Source organism: Penicillium waksmanii (genome assembly GCF_028829765.1).
Source record: "Penicillium waksmanii strain IBT 27052 chromosome Unknown utg000004l:1.0-5674109.0:1.0-5678898.0, whole genome shotgun sequence".
Taxonomy (NCBI): Eukaryota; Fungi; Ascomycota; class Eurotiomycetes; order Eurotiales; family Aspergillaceae; genus Penicillium; species Penicillium waksmanii.
Window position 1 is genome coordinate 5374097 of NW_026643251.1, and position 19139 is coordinate 5393235.

General features: G+C 50.0%; 10 protein-coding genes across 10 annotated transcripts; 7 read left to right on the top strand and 3 right to left on the bottom strand.

Moving 5' to 3' along the window:
* Positions 1–163: 163 nt before the first annotated feature.
* N7481_004844 (uncharacterized protein) lies at positions 164–349 on the top strand (the record flags this gene model as incomplete). The annotated part of the gene is made up of 1 exon (XM_057264063.1): positions 164–349. The coding sequence occupies one exon, from the start codon at positions 164–166 to the stop codon at positions 347–349; it is 186 nt and encodes a 61-aa protein (XP_057125724.1).
* Positions 350–1050: 701 nt separating this feature from the next.
* N7481_004845 (short-chain dehydrogenases/reductase) lies at positions 1051–1938 on the bottom strand (the record flags this gene model as incomplete). Its single annotated transcript, XM_057264064.1, has 2 exons — positions 1051–1439; positions 1506–1938. 2 exons carry the CDS (start codon positions 1936–1938, stop codon positions 1051–1053), a joined length of 822 nt encoding a protein of 273 aa, XP_057125725.1.
* Positions 1939–2477: 539 nt separating this feature from the next.
* On the bottom strand, positions 2478–2822 carry N7481_004846 (Glycoside hydrolase family 2 N-terminal; the record flags this gene model as incomplete). The annotated part of the gene is made up of 1 exon (XM_057264065.1): positions 2478–2822. The coding sequence occupies one exon, from the start codon at positions 2820–2822 to the stop codon at positions 2478–2480; it is 345 nt and encodes a 114-aa protein (XP_057125726.1).
* Positions 2823–3092: 270 nt separating this feature from the next.
* Positions 3093–3716, top strand: N7481_004847 (amino acid adenylation; the record flags this gene model as incomplete). Its single annotated transcript, XM_057264066.1, is given in 3 exon segments — positions 3093–3143; positions 3163–3471; positions 3582–3716. 3 exon segments carry the CDS (start codon positions 3093–3095, stop codon positions 3714–3716), a joined length of 495 nt encoding a protein of 164 aa, XP_057125727.1.
* A 55-nt stretch (positions 3717–3771) lies between these two features.
* N7481_004848 (GNAT family N-acetyltransferase) lies at positions 3772–4569 on the bottom strand (the record flags this gene model as incomplete). The annotated part of the gene is made up of 2 exons (XM_057264067.1): positions 3772–4094; positions 4164–4569. The coding sequence occupies 2 exons, from the start codon at positions 4567–4569 to the stop codon at positions 3772–3774; spliced, it is 729 nt and encodes a 242-aa protein (XP_057125728.1).
* A 2142-nt stretch (positions 4570–6711) lies between these two features.
* Positions 6712–8472, top strand: N7481_004849 (deoxyribodipyrimidine photo-lyase PHR1; the record flags this gene model as incomplete). Its single annotated transcript, XM_057264068.1, has 1 exon — positions 6712–8472. One exon carries the CDS (start codon positions 6712–6714, stop codon positions 8470–8472), a length of 1761 nt encoding a protein of 586 aa, XP_057125729.1.
* Positions 8473–8848: 376 nt separating this feature from the next.
* N7481_004850 (uncharacterized protein) lies at positions 8849–11513 on the top strand (the record flags this gene model as incomplete). Its single annotated transcript, XM_057264069.1, has 2 exons — positions 8849–10200; positions 10262–11513. 2 exons carry the CDS (start codon positions 8849–8851, stop codon positions 11511–11513), a joined length of 2604 nt encoding a protein of 867 aa, XP_057125730.1.
* Positions 11514–12302: 789 nt separating this feature from the next.
* N7481_004851 (sulfatase family protein) lies at positions 12303–14297 on the top strand (the record flags this gene model as incomplete). The annotated part of the gene is made up of 4 exons (XM_057264070.1): positions 12303–12660; positions 12731–13696; positions 13764–13885; positions 13947–14297. 4 exons carry the CDS (start codon positions 12303–12305, stop codon positions 14295–14297), a joined length of 1797 nt encoding a protein of 598 aa, XP_057125731.1.
* Positions 14298–14888: 591 nt separating this feature from the next.
* On the top strand, positions 14889–16781 carry N7481_004852 (uncharacterized protein; the record flags this gene model as incomplete). Its single annotated transcript, XM_057264071.1, has 8 exons — positions 14889–15013; positions 15105–15315; positions 15368–15443; positions 15506–15676; positions 15736–16132; positions 16217–16369; positions 16458–16523; positions 16592–16781. 8 exons carry the CDS (start codon positions 14889–14891, stop codon positions 16779–16781), a joined length of 1389 nt encoding a protein of 462 aa, XP_057125732.1.
* Positions 16782–17617: 836 nt separating this feature from the next.
* N7481_004853 (uncharacterized protein) lies at positions 17618–19029 on the top strand (the record flags this gene model as incomplete). The annotated part of the gene is made up of 2 exons (XM_057264072.1): positions 17618–17910; positions 18000–19029. The coding sequence occupies 2 exons, from the start codon at positions 17618–17620 to the stop codon at positions 19027–19029; spliced, it is 1323 nt and encodes a 440-aa protein (XP_057125733.1).
* Positions 19030–19139: the final 110 nt, after the last annotated feature.

Sequence of the window (19139 nt, forward strand, 5' to 3'; positions counted from 1 at the left end):
TTATGAAGAAAGAAAAGGGAAAAAAAAAAAAGAAAAAGAAAAAAGAAACCAAGAAAGGGATGATGTGAGTGGCCAGCGCTCGAGCGTTGCCGATCAAGGGTCTTCCTGCTGAGGAAGGTTCCTGAGTGTTGGGATTTTGTGGGAAGAGTTAGCCCTGGGGAAAATGACCGGGGAAGAGGAGAGGAAAAGTATTCGAGCACATTCCCGGTCCAAGCGTCAGGGATTAACATTGACATTGACCTTGCCATCCGTCGCCGGTGGACATGGAAGCGGAGGTGCCGGAGGTGGAAGTCTTCGGATCCCCGCGCTTTTGCCTTCTGAGCTGCCTGAGCTGCCTGAGCTGAATTGAGTTGCACAGAGTAGAGCAGAGCTGTCTGACAGCTGCTTTAGGGGGGACTCATTCCATGGAAGCACCAGTAGGGGTCGCAGATGCTCTCAGGTGCTCACCGGTGGGTGGCTTTTGGGAAGCGGACCCAGGGATCTGGGCCAGTCTGGGCATCTTCGAACTATGTATTGAAGTGCATGCAGGAGGCGATGGAGCCGATCTTAGGCGCCGATCATTCCGGGGGGGATCTTGTTGGTTCGGGAGTGGTGGTGGATGGGGCTGATTGGGGGTGGGTGGAGGCGGGTGGAGACACGGAGGGGAACCCGTTGTAACAGGGAGATCTCCTACTAGTATTTTTGAGACGCTGGAGATTGAGGGGAAGAGAGAGGAAGTTGATGGTGATGGAGTGGTGGGTGTGAGTGAATGAAAGGAAGTGCGGAGGAAGTTGGCAAGTGGAGAAGGTGAAGTGCTGGCATGACAATCAATGAGAATACCTTGAACAACCACAGATGCATAAACCCCTGGCGCTAATCTCAATATTTTAGTCATGGTCAGAAATATACTGCAACTTTCATTCTGCGCATAAACCTTGGAACGTCTTTGCCTAGATACCAATTAAAGCCACGCTGGGTAATAAAGTACAAGTATTTCATACCCCAATCCATCAATCCATACTACTAGTATATATCTACTAGAGACACTGGCACTACCACGGTAATGTGGTGTCAGACTTGACTCAATGCCGAATCCCGATTGATCATCCAAACAAAGAGTCGATAGGGAAGAAAGGTGTTGCAGATCCAACTCAGAGTGGAGGCCTGTCCACGTCGAATAAAAGGACCGCAGCCCTTAAGCACATCCTCGACCACATTGGTCGCAGCAGTGTTGATATTCTGCTTATTCGGGTGGATTTCAGTCTTCTTGTGGCGATCGATGATGCTGGTGATTTTCTGATAGTGCGAATTGGAGGGTAATTCAAGGTCGGGAATATTCAACGGATTGTTTCCGCTAGTTTCAACACCACCAAGGATGACCGTGACGACTCGCACGCCGAGGGGGGGCCATCTCGAGGCGCAGTGTCTCCGAAAGCCGGGTCTGGGCACTCCGAGAGCTGCTATAAACACCTGCACCAGAGATAATTAGTGTTCTATAGCTCAGGATTGCAATGGTCCGAACTAACCCGCCCATGCAAAGACCATTTCGCCAGATACCGAACTGACATTGCACATGGTGCCTTTGGTCGCAATCAGCAGGGGCGAAAAGGCTTGCGCCATAGCAACAATACTCCAAACGTTTGCATCGTAAACCTTCTTGGCATCGTCGATAGATGCATCAAGAAGGGGCACGATAGCGTTGACGCCGGCGTTGTTCACCAAGATATCCAGTCTCCCGTCAGTGGATTTCGCAACGGTATCGGCACATTTGCGAATAGACTCCACCGATGTGACTTCGAGTTCAAGAATTTCTATACCGTCCATGTCGAGCAAAGACCCTGCCTTTGTTATGTTGCGTAGCGTTGCGAAGACGTGGAAACCTTTTGCACGGTAGACCTTTGCCATTGCGGCCCCGAGACCTCCATCGCTACACCCTGTGATTAAAACTGTCTTCGCCATTTGTTGAGAACTCTGCAAGTTTGGCAACTTGAAGGGATTGGATTGAATCCGAGTTAGTAGACTATTTGGGGCTATCTGGTGGCATTTTGTGCAAGGCAATTCCGAAGCTAAATACTCTATTCAGTGAACCTTGGAATAGACGGAAATGACCTCGGGAAGTGGTCAAACCCGGCGGTACCTAGTTGTATGTTTACAGAGAGATATATTTGGAGCTGGGAATACAACTAATATGAGATCCTTTAAGATACCAGGAATAAATGGCGAGATGAATTAACCAGTAAAACTTCAACGGGCCGACATTGCAGCGGAATTCCGTGGTGAAACCCGTGCAGCTGAACCGGAGATAGCGGAAACAAATGTTATGACCGGATCCAAGATGCAACAGGCCACTCGTAGCAGTAGGTCTATAATGTAATATATCAAAGCAATCATTTACAGCGACGTCGATCTTAACCGGCTCGATGACTCTCTTAAACTCGATAATGCCACGTCCGGGTGAGTGAACTGACAGGACAAGCCCATCCAAGGCGAACGTTGCATCATTTGGATAGTCGCCAAAGTCTTCCCCCATAGGCGTAGTAACCTTTGTCTTCCTTCCACAACCCGAGATTTGCAAATTCCCAGACAAATCCTCCTTGCAGACGCCGATATTTATGAAACATTTCCTGGTATTCCTCCGATGCTCCTGGTCCATTCCCAAGTGCCATTCCGTACTCACACAGGATTATTGGCTTCGTGAACTCATCACCTTCCGCCAATGCCTTCCGTTCCATATTCTTGAGTTCAAGGTACATGTATGAACAAATATCTGTCGTTTCGGCCTTCCTGTTTCCTTGGTAATGGACGAGCCGTGTGCGATCGTGCTTTTTGACGTACTCGTACATGACGGCTTGGTTGCAACCATCCCACGCCTCATTCCCGAGGCTCCGGATGAAGATTGAGGGATGATTCTTGTCTCGTTGAAGCATTTATTCAATACGGTCCAGATATGCTCCGCGCGAAGCGGGATTGTCACTGGTGTTTTTGGCCAGTGTAGGACTGAGATACTCTTCAATTGAATCGGCCCCATCTTTCTGTCAGATCTCCTGGGGTACGCTCTTCAGGACCACATGACTTCGAATAAAGCCAGATGTGACTGGAACTTGAACTCGAGCATGTCGGTATTCCAAGGCTGTGTTCCAACATTGTTTTGCATGCAGTTACTAGTAATTTGCCATTTCTCAGACAACCAGCCGCTGTTATACCACGGGCGATCTCGTGCGACAACATCACAACGGGAGCTTCACTTTTGTGGGACGCAAAGACTCCCAGATAAAGCTCCGTGGCCAGCTCATTGAGTTCGGTGAGATCGAAGGTCAGATTACAGCTGCATTGTCTTCCAAAAGCGTGGCTTGGACAATTGCCGTGGAGGTCATTCACCCTCCTGGATCCTCCGAAGCCCTCGCAGTATTCTACTGGCCAATGACCCGGTCGACCATCGCCAATACCACTTCAACAGAAGCTATTCCAGATGCTCCGCCGCAGGTCAGAGACGTAAGCGAGGAATCCGCAATGATTTTCCGTGAGATGAAAACACAGACAGCGTAAGTATTGCCGAGTTATATGATCCATACGCTTGATTTCCGACTCCCATTCTCGCCCAGCACACGGACGGGCAACTCGATCGACGTGCATTGCGTGGTCTCGGGTCAAATCTGTCCATAGCGCAAACCACAGCATTTTCGGCCACGGGGTGCATCGCCGTTGCGAAAGTCACGCCTGAGACGGAGATGTTTTAACAACCTGAAAGATTGTGTTCTACACAAAGGTCTAAAATTGCATTTACATACCAGTCTATCGCTCCTTCTCCCAAGGCAAAAATCCCTTGTTCTCCTCATACTTGCCTCCTTTCGGCCTATACATCGGCCACCACGCAAATGGCAGCAACAACTCGCCCAGCTCGTGACGCTTTGAAGTTGCGGGGAAATGCGCTAGCGTGAACTCTCTCTGTCTCCCTTCTACAAAGCCCCATTTGCCGTATAACTCACGCCCGATTTTCGTGGCATCTATATAAGACTCCAGGCCCTTCGCTTCAGCCTTCTGAACACCCCACTCCATCAACATATTGCCCACGCCACGTCGTCGGTAGGTAGGATGCGTAAAGCATATATCTAGGACTTCACACGGAATACGTCATTAGGTATTTGTATGCAGAGGAATGTTATAAAAAGAACTGGGAAACGAACAGACGTGTGGTTTACTCATGTATGCCATTCGTGGAACGAGGAACTGCCCCATGAGTTCGTTGGCAATATTACGGGCCTCACCTGCAGGCCACCAATTGCACTCATCATCGGAAATGACGGTATAAGGGTTGGCCTCATAAATGTGCCAGCAGGCGGCGCCAGCTGTTTTGCCAGACTCCACATCTACCACCTTGATCCACTGGCTGGTGGGGTCGGAGCGGTGCCAGTGTATCTGGCGCTTGACGGCATCTTGAATAGCTGCCTCGCGGGCAGCGGGTGAAAAGCCGTGGATGGGAAAGAAGAGCTGTTTGAGGTTGCATTGGGGGCTCTCATACGCATCAAATTCACACCGGACGAGTTCGTCAAATTCGGAGTCCGAAGCCACTACGGTCAACTTGAGGGGCATCTTGTGGGAGTGAAGTTTTGCAGGAATGTAGAATATGTGTCTCTGTCTTGATGCTGTATGTCAGTGTTAGGCCCGAGGAGTAAAATAAGGGAGGGGTGTCGTACGAAATCGTTTGGGGAGAGGGGGAGGGCGGGGCATGAGGTGATTTTAAGTCTGTCTGGGTAACAGTAGGCCACGCTAAATGTGGGTTTGGATTAGGTCTTCAGTATGCACTGAGTCATGGGTGGCCTAATCCCCCAAAATATAACACTGCCGTATGTGACGAACCTGGCCTGCATGCCAATGTCACCTGACCAGTTAACGTATAAAGACCTGGCATATGGGCATGCCATGGGCCTAGATTCTGTGCCCATGATATTCATTCGTTTTGCATAAAATTAGTGGGTATTTTATATAGTATTACTGCCCTCTAATAATAATATTAGTAGTATTATATATGATCCCGGAAGTGCCCATATAGTCTATTATATTTACTATAGTTAGCTCACTCTTCTATATAGAGTAATCTACTAGATATAATATAGGAATGGCATTAGGTATAATCAGGGCTTCGCCACTTGCCATGTTTCTTCATACAAAAAGAAAGGTGAGGTTCAGCTTAAGCATCTTCACAATCACAAGACAATCTTTCTCGTTGACTCTGTAGTCAACACCAGCCAGTCAATCTTGGAATTCACGCGGCACATTCAAAACTTTCATCCCTCTATCCACATTATCATCATTGCTAGAGTCATCCAGGCAAAATTGGTTCCAGCAGCTATAGATTTTTCTTCTTAGGAGAAAAAAAGATAGCTAGCTCTATTCTAGAGAATAAAGATATATCTGTCGTTTATCTACATAGCAGATATTTTAATACCTACAAATTAAAATAATACCAGTCTCAATAATCAGCTTAACCCTGTATACATAAAGAGCTAAGCCGATAGTTATAATATACAAAGTTAACAAATCTAAGGATAAGAAACCCAACAAAATATTAGGATTTAAATATACTAAGGACGCTATAGAATAAACTAGTAAATGATTTCAATATAAAGGTATAATAGTAAATAGACATATAGTATAGAAGCCGTATCGTGTCGTGGTTACTAAGTTGTCAGGCTAGAGACCTATGACTAGGCAAGGATATCACATAGTGGAAATCAGATTAGGCAGTTAATACATAGACTGATTCTTAAACAAGACAAGAATCATAGCTATCTTCGTATGTTCTAATAATACTAGGGCTAGGGCAGACCTGCATACACTAGCAACTTAGGGGGGGATTCGGCCTTAGATTGGCCTCGAGAGTCCAGGGTATCGCATACTCCGAATCCTGTAACATATCGGATGATCAATTACATACAAGACTTTCTGGAGTCTGTAGAGGAATTAAATCTACAAACCAAGACAGGGTATTACTCAAATACCTCTCATCTTGTGGAATCATCAAAGACGCAGGTCAAACACTTTTCAGGTCATTCTTGAATCGAACAGATTACAAAAGGCCAGCAGGAGCGCTACTAGATAGTATACATGGATATTCCTGTACCCAATAGAGTACTACTAGTACTGTATTTTATTCAAATTTAATCCGTTCCGTACTACTACTACTACTACTACTACTACTACTACTACTACTACTACTACTACTACTACTACTACTTCTACGCTGTTCTACTGTTCCGGTGCAGATCGTCATCACGTGAATTTCAAATTCCAGAGCTACAGAGCTCCAGAGATCTCACTGATTCAATCCAATTAGACCAATTAAACCAACCAGGTCAACTACAAGTACTAGTACTACTATGTTAGTAGGTCAATTCCTTCCTCACCCTCAAACCATGGAATTCCATCCGCAATGCCAGGATTGCACTGCGCCGCGATCCCAGATCGGGTGACGTCAAGAATCCCGATCGCTCGATCGATGACATCCTACGCGTCTCAGACCAACCGATGGGATGCTACTAGCCTCCCTTAATCGGGGCTGCGCGCCTGTTTGCCCGAATCCCATCGATGCATCGATTCACCCCTGTCCACCTTCAGGTTCTCACTCGACTCCTACACCCACTTAAACCTCCATCACCCCGAACCCTGTGGCCCCGTGCCTCTATATTCAAGTTCATCTCTACATCCGCATTCACAACCACTGCCAGATTCACAATGGCTCCGAAACGCAAGACCTCCGATGCGAGTGTCGATAATAAACCAAACGGACACACGTCCAAGAAAGGTCGTACCGGCCTGCGTGAACCACACCCCAATGCGAAACTGACAGAAGACTTTGGCATTGTCCTGCGCGACTTCTATCCTCCGGAGATGAGCAATGAGCGATGCAAGGCATACACAAATGGCACAATCCAACGACCCATTGAAACACTGCAAGAGGCGTGTCGCGCCACCGCGGACAAGCGTCATTCCATTGAAGCGGGTAAAGCGGTGGTTCACTGGTTTAAGAGTGACCTCCGGTTATCCGACAATCGGGGCCTACATACTGCATTCCAACTCGCCCGCGACAACCAGGTGCCTCTCATCGGTCTGTACATTGTATCCCCCGAGGACTTTGAGGCTCATTTAACAAGTCCCGCCCGGGTGGACTTTACCTTGCGGACCCTGGAGCGATTGCAGCGGGACTTGGCCGAACTCGATATCCCCCTCTACATGGAAACGCAGGAGAAGAGGAATCGAATTCCCGATCGCGTGGTTGAGCTGTGCCAGAAGTGGGAGGCGAAGCACCTCTGCGGGAATATCGAGTACGAGGTTGACGAGCTCCGACGTGATGCCAAGCTCGTTCGACTGTGTGCTTCGAATGATATCGATTTCACCCCCACCCCCGACACCTGCGTGGTCTCGCCAGGTTCACTGAGTAGCCAACAGGGGAATCAATATGCGGTTTATACGCCCTGGTTCCGCTCCTGGCTGGCTTTTCTCAAGGAGAATCCGGATTACCTGGAGCTGTCCGAGGAGCCGGGCTCGAATCCCGGGGACGCACGGAAGCAGTTCTCCGACCTGTTTGACTGCCGAATTCCGGCTTCGCCAAAGAACAAGCAGCTCTCGAGCGAGGAGAAGAAGCGATTCGAGGAGCTATATCCGGCCGGGGAGCATGAAGCGATGCGTCGATTGGAAAAGTTCCTGGAAGAAAAAGGTCACAAGTATGCGGAGATGCGCAGTGTGCTCCCTGGAGAGAATACATCGCTACTCAGTCCATACTTTGCAAGTGGAGCCCTCAGCGCGCGGACAGCGGTGGTGACGGCGAAGCAATTGAACAAGAATTGGCTCGATCGTGGCGACCAGGGATACATGACCTGGATCAGTGAAGTGGCCTGGCGGGACTTTTATAAGCATGTCCTCGCGCACTGGCCCTTTATCTGCATGAACAAGTGCTTCAAGCCGGAACACACCAACATCGAGTGGGAGTATGACGCGGATCAATTCCAAGCGTGGTGTGATGGCAAGACGGGATTCCCTATTGTTGATGCGGCGATGCGACAGTTGCGGCATTGTGCGTGGATGCACAATCGCACGCGGATGGTGGTGTCGTCGTTCCTATCGAAGGATCTGATGATTGACTGGCGGCGTGGGGAGCGATACTTTATGGAGCATCTGATCGATGGGGATTTCGCGTCGAATCATGGCGGGTGGGGATTTGGGTCGAGCACTGGAGTTGATCCACAACCTTACTTTCGGATTTTCAACCCTCTGCGACAAAGCGAGCGGTTCGATCCGAACGGTGAGTATATTCGACAGTGGGTTCCGGAGTTGGGCGAGATTGTGGGCAAGGCGATTCATGATCCTTATGGGAATAAAGAGGCGGCGGGGGTGGCGGAGAAGAATGGGTATCCCAAGCCGATCGTGGATCACGCGGAGAGTCGAACACGGGCATTAGAGCGATTTAAGAGTGCTCTCCAGAAGGATAAGGAGTAGAAAAGTGGGAGAGGGCAATGGGAAGAAGAGAGAGAGGAAGAGTGAGACATTGATATACGTTGAATACGAAGGCAGTCACTTTAGCAAAGGGCAAACTCAGAAACACAATCTCATAATGAACTCAATACTATGGGGCAGCAGTTTCAGTTTTCTTTAAATAACACACTAATCCACACTAGTATTAGCTGGAGTAGATGGTGACTAGTGCTGAGTGGTCACTGGGCACTTCAAGGCACTTCAGAGCACTTTGACGGTCTTCCCCGCGCTTTCTCCATTTCTTCTCCAGTTCCCCATTCTCTTTGCATTTCCCCCCATCTTCACTTCCCACCCTCCCTCTCCCCTACCCAGGTATACTCCATGCGATATTCATGACCTGATGGAATCCCAGGGGGATCCCCAAAGCCCTGGCCCCGTCGATCTCCCCAATGGCAAGCGACGTTGGCGCCGAAATCGAGTGGCCTGCGATTCCTGCCATACTCGTCGGGTCCGATGCGACCGAGCCTTTCCCTGCTCGCGATGTCTACGAAGTGACATTCATTGTGAATTCACCCGCGAGCGTCGCAAACGAGGGCGCATTGCCCGCTCCAAGTTGACCTTGAACGGCTCTATGGATCCCGCCAATTTGAACTACGATGATCAGGATGAGGATGAGGATGAGGATCCTGATCCTCATCCGCAAAATCCCTCGGCTCGCAAACCCTCCACCTCCAACGGTGACCAGAAAGTCTCCCAGTCCGCCCTCTCTCCATTACAGCAGAGCTCCTTGTCGCCAGAATCCGCCTTCCCACGGCGATCGCCAGGAATTGCTTCCAATCACCTCAGTCTGTCTGCGCCGAGCATCGAGGAAGACTCGCGCTCGCACCCACGTTTGCGCCCACACCCGCGACCAGAGACCGAGGCCAATGCGACGGAGGAGTGGTTGTCTGGCGCACACCTCTCGCCCGAGTCTTATGATATCTTAGGAGGCGTACATGGTAATGATGGACCACTGCCGCGATTATACGATATCTGGAACCCAGTCGACCTCGGCGGCCATCGCTCTCACTCTCACCCTCAATCTCATCCTCGACAACACCACCACCACCAACACCAACATCATGCACCCCAGCGCCCTCAGCGATTACCGTCCATCTCCGCACAAACTCACTCCCAGTCCGGCCAGGGAGCGCCCTCAGCCTCACGATCAAGTTTGAAATACCCCGTGCTCGAACCCATAATGCCGTTCCTCGAATCCAGTCTGCCCCGCCGGCTCGTGTGCGATTTGTTGGAACTATATTTCACCTCCGCTTTCTCGACACACATGCACCCCGTGTGTCACCACATCCACTGCTATGTCCTACGCAAACCATCTTTCCTGAGCACCGACCGACCGCGACCGAGCAGCCCCGCATTGTTGGCGAGTATGCTGTGGGTGGCCGCCGTAGATGATCGCGCATTCTCCCTCTCCATTTCACCACTACAACGTCGCAAAATCTGTCAATTCCTCTGTGCTTTGACGATTCGTCTCCTCCGACCATTAATTCATGTCTCATTCAAGGACCAGGAACCACCGGAGAACCCAAATGTCCCGCAGGAATTGCCGACCGCCGCGGTACACCACCCGTTTGAAGGAGTGGGCGATGATAAAGGGTTGGTTGGGCCGGCCGGATCTCTTGACGACGTGATTACATATATCCATGTTGCATCGATTATTTCATCGAGTGAACAGAAAGCGGCGAGTATGCGGTGGTATGTGTTCCCACTTCCCTCACTACCACCACCATGCTAACATAACACTCTCTCGTTCTAGGTGGCATGCGGCCTTCACTCTCGCTAGAGAACTCAAGCTTAATCAGGAGATGGAAGTCATGTCGAACATGGATAGTCAAAGTGATGGGTCAAGCCCGTCCTTTGGCTACCCCCTCGCAGCGTGGGCGAGTTCCCCCGGCGGTGCCGCATTCGACTATTCGAATCCATCTCGACCGAGCTTAAACTGCGTCTGTGAGGAAAAGCACGACCCGCACAGCAATGCTGTAATCACCGAAGAACATCGTGAAGAGCGGCGTCGTACATGGTGGCTATTGTATATCATGGACCGACATCTGGCATTATGCTACAACCGGCCACTCGCCCTCCTCGACGCCGAGTCGGAGGATCTACTCCTCCCGCTAGACGAGGGGTCGTGGCAGGCTGGAAATATCCACAGTAACAGCCCGCGCACCGATGGCCCCCAGTGTATTCGATCCGGGGATCGAAATAAGAGACGCGTTTTCCCCAACTTCATCTGCCACGATCACTCGATTCTCGGGTTCTTCCTTCCACTAATGACCATCACGGGGGAACTGATCGATTTGAACCAAGCGCGCAACCACCCAACACTCGGCCTCCGCCTTCAAGGCAAAGAGGCATGGGAGGTGCATGTGGCGGAGGTCCTCCGACAATTGGAGGTCTACAAAGCCAGTCTGACGACCTTTGCTGCAACCACGGCGGCACCTGATCCCGAAGGCGATCAGCAATCGGGAGACGGGGGATCATTGTCGCAGGCTTATTCCTGGCACACGCAGACCGTGATCGCATATTCCTCCTACCTGGTGCATGTCCTACATATCCTGTTGGTGGGTAAATGGGATCCGGTCAGCTTAATCGAGGACAAGGATTTCTGGACCTCCTCGCCGGCGTTTGCCTCGACGATTTCGCACGCATTGGAAGCGGCGGACTCGGTGCAGCAGATTTTGCGGTTCGACCCGGATATCAGCTTCATGCCGTACTTTTTCGGGATTCAGCTGTTGCAGGGGAGTTTCCTGTTACTGCTCATTGTGGAGCGATTGCAGAAGGAAGCCGGGGAGGGAATCCTGAATGCGTGTGAGACGATGATTCGGGCGACGGAGTCGTGTGTGGTCACGTTGAACACGGAGTATCAGCGCAGTTTCCGGCAGGTCATGCGCAGTGCGGTGGCGCAGGCTCGGGGCCGACCGGTGAATCCTAGTGAGATTCGACATCGTCGGAAGGCGGTTTTGGCGTTGTACCGGTGGACGCGGAAGGGGACTGGACTTGCTCTTTAGCGGAGTGGATGGAGTGGAGTGGAGTATGGCGTTATAGGGAGCATATTGTATATTGTATAGTAAAGTGTATAGTGTATACTAGTAGTGTATATGTCCACTGAAATGATGAATGGAAGCGAGATATGGCGTGATGATCTGGATACTCGAGCCGTAGGGAAATAGTATTATTATTTACCTTATTCTCTTAGCCTCGTGGTGGAGTCAAGTTCTCCTTGTGAAGTCATTGCGGCGACGAAGCACGCAATTGTGGGGCAGAGGAAGAGCCGGAGTACCTAAATAACTGTGTATAATAGTGTTTATAGTTTACTAGAGTACAGTATAGTATACTATAGTCTACTACTACTATTATATAGTTAGCATACTAGTATACTAGTATACTACTGTAATAGAATAAACAACCAGACTGTGCCTCTGTGCCTGGTATCACCCGATATCGTAAGTGACACCTGCAGTCTTCCGTGTGGCTGCAGGGTATAGAGTGGAGAGTATAGAGTATACAGAGAGATTGGATCAGACCAGTGCATACATTCAAGTTTACACTAAATGCATACCATACTAGCACTAGTATACGAATAGACTCGTACATATAATACTATATGCCCTCATCACAGCTGGCGATGGCATCATACTCTACTAGTACTAGTAACCTTCCCCACAGTCATTGCCGACGGTTCCACTCAACTTGAACCTTGGAATTCATGGGAGACCAAGAGACTCGAAGAGTATTAATACTTACTCTTCATACTTAACTTCAATTATATCTCTGAAACCTCTAATGCTACCCCCATCATGAAACTCTCCCTCACCCTGGCAGCCACCTCGGCTCTTCTCCAGAGTGTGGCCAGCTCCAACCTCAACAACTTCAACCTCCAAAATGCCCTGCAGTCCGTCTTGAGCGCATCTCCGCACTTCTCCTCCTCCTCCTCCCCCTCCCCTCCAAACATTCTCCTCGTCATCACCGACGATCAAGACTTGCAGCTGGACTCAATCGACTACACTCCTCACATCACCCGCCATATTCGCGACCAAGGCACCTTCTATCGCAATCACTTCGTCACCACCGCTCTTTGTTGCCCCTCACGCGTCAGTCTGTGGACCGGGCGCCAGGCTCACAATACCAATGTGACTGATGTTCACCCCCCGTATGGTAAGTAGAATCTATCCAGAACCCTGCGACGAGCAGCTAGCAGAAGCTAACATTATATCTATGATTGAAGGCGGATATCCCAAGTTTGTGGACCGGGGCTTCAACGAGAATTTCCTCCCCGTCTGGCTGCAACAAGCCGGCTATGATACCTATTACACCGGCAAACTTTTCAATGCCCACACCGTCGACAACTACCACAGCCCCTATGTCAATGGTTTCAATGGCTCCGACTTTCTCCTCGACCCTTACACCTACTCTTACCTCAACTCCACCTACCAGCGCAACCAAGATGCCCCCGTGAGTTATGAGGGATACCACACCACGGACGTGATCACAAAAAAAGCCTTGGGCTTTCTCGATGACGCTCTCGAGGGGGAAAGACCTTTCTTCCTCACCGTCGCTCCCGTCGCCCCGCATTCCGACGTGAACCCGGGGAGAGCCCTGGCCGGAGAAATCCCCATCATGACGGCCCCCATCCCACTCGAGCGACACGAGCATCTCTTCAAGGATGTCAAAGTGCCTCGGAACAAGAACTTCAATCCCGATGAACCCAGTGGTGTGAGCTGGGTTAGAGACCTGTCTCAGCAGAATCAGACGGTCGTGGATTACAACGACCACTTCTACCGCTCGCGTCTTCGCGCTCTGCAAGGTGTGGATGAATTGGTGGATGCACTCGTCTCACGCGTCGAACAGAGTGAGAAACTGGATAATACCTATATTATCTACACCTCCGACAATGGATTCCATATTGGTCAACACCGGTTGCCGCCCGGGAAGACCTGTGGTTTTGAAGAGGATATCCGGGTGCCGCTTTTCATTTGGGGGCCTGGAATTCCAGAGGGTGGAGTCGAGGATTCGGTGACGACACATATTGACCTGGCTCCGACGATCTTTGAGTTGGCGGGAATTCCGGCCCGCGAGGACTTCGATGGAACGGCTATTCCGGTCACGGATGGATTCTCGGGTACGCGACATGAACATGTTACGGTGGAGTATTGGGGGAGAGCAGTTGTAGAGGGGGATTACAGTGCAATTGGTGAGTTTTTCCTCTATTATTTATAGACAATGTCGACTCAGTACTAACCATGCATCCATTGACCCAGGTCCCAATGGTCTACCGCAGTTCCCTAACAACACCTACAAATCGGTACGCCTGCTCGGAGAAGGCTACAACTTCTACTACTCGGTCTGGTGCAGCAATGAGCATGAACTTTACGATCTATCGGTGAGTGATGGTTCCTAACTTAAGAAAAAGAGAAGAGTCGCCAACTAACCGAACCGAACAGACCGATCCGTATCAACTACACAACCTCTACCCGAGTACAACCCCGATAGCAACAGAAGAGCCCCAAATACTGGGTCGCAGTCTTTCGCAGGTCATCAGTCGACTGGATGCACTCCTTCTGGTGCTCAAATCGTGCCAGGGAATTACATGTATCAAGCCATGGGATGTCCTGCAGCCAAACGGCTCTGTGAGCAGCCTGCGGGAAGCTCTGGACGAAGGATATGATGCTTTCTATGGGGAGCAGCCAGGTGTATCCTTTGACTGGTGCGCTGATGGCTACATTATCGCTGCTGAAGGTGCGCAGGTGCCATTGACGACTCGTTATGGACTGCCGTGGGATGCGTGGGTGTAGTGGTAGTAGACATATTCAAGTTCAAGTTCTAGCGTTAGATTGTATATATTATGGTCATCATTACAAGAGCAGATCTTCATACAACAGAGAATATTTACGAGATAATGAAACTTGAAATTAAATGTTAAATCCACTGGCCCTGTAGTAGTGATCGTGAATGGCGTCAGCTCGTAAGAGTGTCCCACACAGTATTACTGTATCACCAGGTGCCAGGGTATGACTGCAACAATAGCCGAGCCTCGTGGCTTGACTGATGCGTATTGCAAGTGCCGAGATGCTGATACAGCGACAGCTAATAAAAAATGGCATTCGCCAATGGAAAAAGGAAAACTGGGGCGATTCTCACGATGTTGTTGATTGATGATTGCGCCATAACTCCCCGCCGTGTCGACAACACTAAAACACTCCCCGAGTACGCAATGGTCTCGCTTGGCCGGCTTTTTTTTCTTTATTTTTTGGCTGTGCATCGGCAGATGCAATGGAAAATAAAATGTATAAGACTGTGACTGTCGTACCCACCGGCTTTGTTGACATTCTCCAACTCGAAATCCCTTGAAGTATCGTATCCCCTTGCTCACCATCACCTTCACGATGTCCGATCGGGCGAGCTTCAACGAAAAGCACATCAATGAAAAAGTCATTGATTCACCACCGAGTGAATTGGATCATGGAATTGTTAAAGATTGGGATGAGGAGGAGTCAGCTGTGACGCGCAAGTTCGTGTCAACACCTCCAGACTAGATTCAAGTCCAGTATAAAGGTCAAAATAGACACGAAAACTGACATTGACACTGTCACTTTTGATAGAATCGACTTCATTATCTTACCGACTCTGGCCCTCGCCTTCTTCTGTCTCCAGATGGATCGAGGCAATATCAGCGCCGTTCTTACCTCGACTATTACCAAAGACCTGAATATCACCACCAACCAGATCAACATCGGCACTCAATTGCTCTCTGCCGGCATCGTGCTCGCCGAGATCCCTTCCAATATCATTATGCAGCGCATTGGGCCTCGCGTGTGGCTCTCTGGTCAACTCTTCGCTTGGGGGGCTAGTCGCCACCTTCCAGGCCTTTGTCCAGTCATATCCCGCATTCCTTGTCACTCGCATCTTGCTGGGCTTCTGTGAGGGTGGTTTCATTCCTGGTAAGTTAACTCGGGTCGGGTTGAGGAAGGCTAGCAGTAGCAGTTGAAGCTGACACGATTAGGTGCTCTATACTACCTGTCCACCTGGTATAAAAGAGAGGAGACCAGTCTGCGGACTAGCCTCTTCTTTTATGGTCAGATGTTTGCCTCGGCGACATCAAGCCTGATCTCCGCCGGCCTGCTGCGCCTTTCTGGAACGCATGGAATGGAGGGTTGGCGATGGATTTTCCTGGGTGAGTTCGTTTCGAGATCCCTTTGTCTTCCCATTTGGATAAAACTAATACCGGAACAGTGGAGGGCCTTCTCACACTATTTATCGGCATCTTTTTCACTCTCCTTGTCCCACCAAAGGCAGGCGATGGCCGCCCGCTCATTGCCTTTGGTCGCTGGAGCTACTTCACCGAGCGCGAATCGCACATCATTCGCAATCGCGTCCTGCTGGACGACCCGCGCAAGGCGCAGGGCCATATCCAAATCTCTTGGTCGGATATTGCAAACACCCTGAAACAGCCGCGGATCATGCAGCACGTGTTCCTCACTCTTGTCTCCATGTCTGGATTCCAGGGTCTCACTCAATATACCCCCAGCATGATCAAGTCCCTTGGATTCGACTCCATCAAGGCGAATGCTTTGACCTCGGTCCCGGTGTATTGCAGTATAATATGGTTGACAATTTTGTCGCTTGCGTCGTAAGTTGAACTCCGAAGGGTTCCATTTGTGGACGACCATGGTCCACCCTGTTTCTTCTGATGGACATTTCTAACGATTAACAGAGACTGGACTGGTCACCGAGGACCCTTTGTGTTGGTCGCCATCACTTGGAATGTTATCTCCTACGTATGCCTGAAGACAGCACCATACACGTTGGAGAAGTGGCATCGATATGGAATCATTGCAGTCGCCAATATCTCCTATTGCAGCATGCAGTAAGTCAAGTCTCAAATCCCTTCGGCCTTTGGCCTTTGGCATTGTCCTTCCGATCTCTCGCTCCGGGTAAATACTAACGAGAAACAGCATTCTCAACGTAGGCTGGCTGTCCGTCTACTGTCGCACCCCGCAGGAGCGAAGTGTTGCCATGGCGTAAGTTCTTTCTCCCTGAACCTCGAAAGTAAAGTAACAAGCATACTAACTTTTCCTTTTCCTTTCAGCCTGGTGGTGATGGCGGCCAATTGTGCTGGTATCTCCGGCTCTCAGATCTTCCGCACCGCGGACGCGCCCAAGTATACGCACGGTCTGACGGCGATCTGTGCCTTGGCCGGAGCATCATGGGGCCTTGCAGCCATCCTTGGTGTGCAGTATTATATTCGGCGTCGCAAGGCGGGCGAAAATAAAGTATGAACGGAGCGGAGCTGTCCTGTCCGGGCAGTCACCTTATGATTGTAAATAGCGCATACTACTAGTATACATGCACATATTAAACTATACTTATAGACACTCCTCGTTGACTTGGGTGGCGAAGTACTTTTACGGGTGACTTGGTACCTTGGCTGCTATAGTATAGTTCTACCGAACAGGCTATTAGGTATACTTCTAACCACACCCGGCAAGGAACTGCACTGATTGTTCTTCGTCGCTTCGCGTACCTGGCAGTCGGCAGTCTGCAGAGTGCCGACTGCAAAACATCTCGTGGCGACTTGCGGGGAAATTCGGTTAAAAATGAAGCTGTGTTGGGGGGGCAAATGCACCGATTGGTGCATCGGTGGCCCTCGGGGTTCGATTGTTCGGCCCGACGCGTGGAATCCGGGGTCGGTTAATTCAGAGACAATTTATTTTTGATTTAATTTTTTGGGTTTTGACTTTGAGGATCATGCGGTCTGTCGGAGTGGAGTGCTGCCGTTGGCCTTTCGTTTGAATTAACCAGTATTCATCTTTATTTAGTGGTATATACATGGGTTATATGGACAGCTCTTAATTTACCGACCGGAGCTCGCTTGCAGCACCGCGTGTCTCCTGGCTCTCCGCATTTTATTTTAGCTCTTTGGTTCCTGACGATGAAATAAAATGGAGGATTCCCCAGGTTTGCGGGGTTCGTTTATTTCCCCGATTTATTTGAATATACCTGGACCTGTACTTGTCCGTGGAATATTTGTGGATCAGTTGCAACCATCGCATCTCTGCAAGAGAATGAGCACACGAACTTGAAAATCTCATTTCCATCTATTTTTTCTTTCAATATGACCACTGAATACTACCCCATGGCTCAGTGGCCTGCGCATCCTATGCAAATGGCCGAGCCCCAATTGATAACCCAAGAAGAACTCGACCAGCAAGCCTTGATGGATGCAGGTTTTCCCATGCAAACCGACTTTGAGCAATATCTCCCGCAGTTGGATGAGATTGATCAACTGGATTGGAACAGTGAAATGGCCGGCAAACAAACATTTCTACCACCATATCCCCAGTCATGGTACGAGGCAGGCCTTGTTAGTGACCAGCGCAAACAGCTAGAAGCATCATGGAAGAATGGGTGAGTTGAGTTGAGCCGAGCTGAGCATTGGCAGATAATCTGTGGCTCCATCTTGCAAAAGAGATAACTAATCGTTGAACAAGTACTAGCTTCATGATGCCAGAATATCAAACCATGACACCCACAGCCACCTACCACGATGCAGAAAATGACCTCCTCTCCCGAACCGCCAGCGAAAGAGCCCTTTTCATGACCCCACCGGCTCAGCCTCACTATTACCCGACATTCCCAGGCTCCCCGATTTCTGAACTTTGCAGCACCCCCGAAATGTCTCACTCGTCGCACTGGGAATCTGAGTACGAGGACAAAGAAAGGGATAGAGAAACATACACTCGATCGCCCTACACCGCTCCAGAACCACACCGACTGGAAAATGAAGCCGGGGATTATTTTTCGCGCGGGGTAGACGTGAATTCGCATGTGCATGTGCATGTCGACGAGTCGGAGTGTGAGACTGTCTTGGAAATGCCCGATGGTACCACCCGCCGCACGGCAAATTGGCTACCCGTGGACTCGAGCGCTGGGTTCACGATCGGCCCGGAGCAGAGAGGACTTTATAAGGACCGTCCGCAGATGGAGTTTGAGGATATTCAGGGGGGGTTTTTTCATGAGCCCTGCCAGATGATGGGTGTTTCGTCTACCTCGAATAATCTATACTATCATGGTATGCGCTGGCGCTACCATTCAAATATCGATCTCAGTGAAGAGGAAGGGGATTCCCGTTGGTCCGATTCAGCGATTCATGCACCTCGAAGCACGCGGGTTGTCGCGTCAAAAGTACCAATTAGCCCCTCTAATCTCGCCGAGTGGGGAGACTCGTGCGATCGGTTGCGTTTCACCTCTCCGCATCGAGGCATCCGCCCTAGCTACGAGTACGAGTATACGGGGACCACATACAGTACTTGGATTCTGGAGAATCCCAAGTCTATACTTGGTTCAAAGAGGATAAAAGGGTTACAACCAGACGCAACAGGCGCCTCCCCAGCTGCGCAACCCTGTGAGAAGACGAGCGCAGTGGGGCATGTGAACAAACTACTACTAGTAATTAGTGCATTTGGTGATGGTGCAAAAGAATTGATCGATGACTCAAAGCTATCGCACATCACTGAAGATTTCTAGCTATACCCGACGTTTCTGTAAATACAAAATCGGAGCCATAGAGCTTCAAAATCTCAAGTCCAAGAAATGACTTTCGTGAAGTCTATAGTCCAGCAGAAAAGAATAAAAAA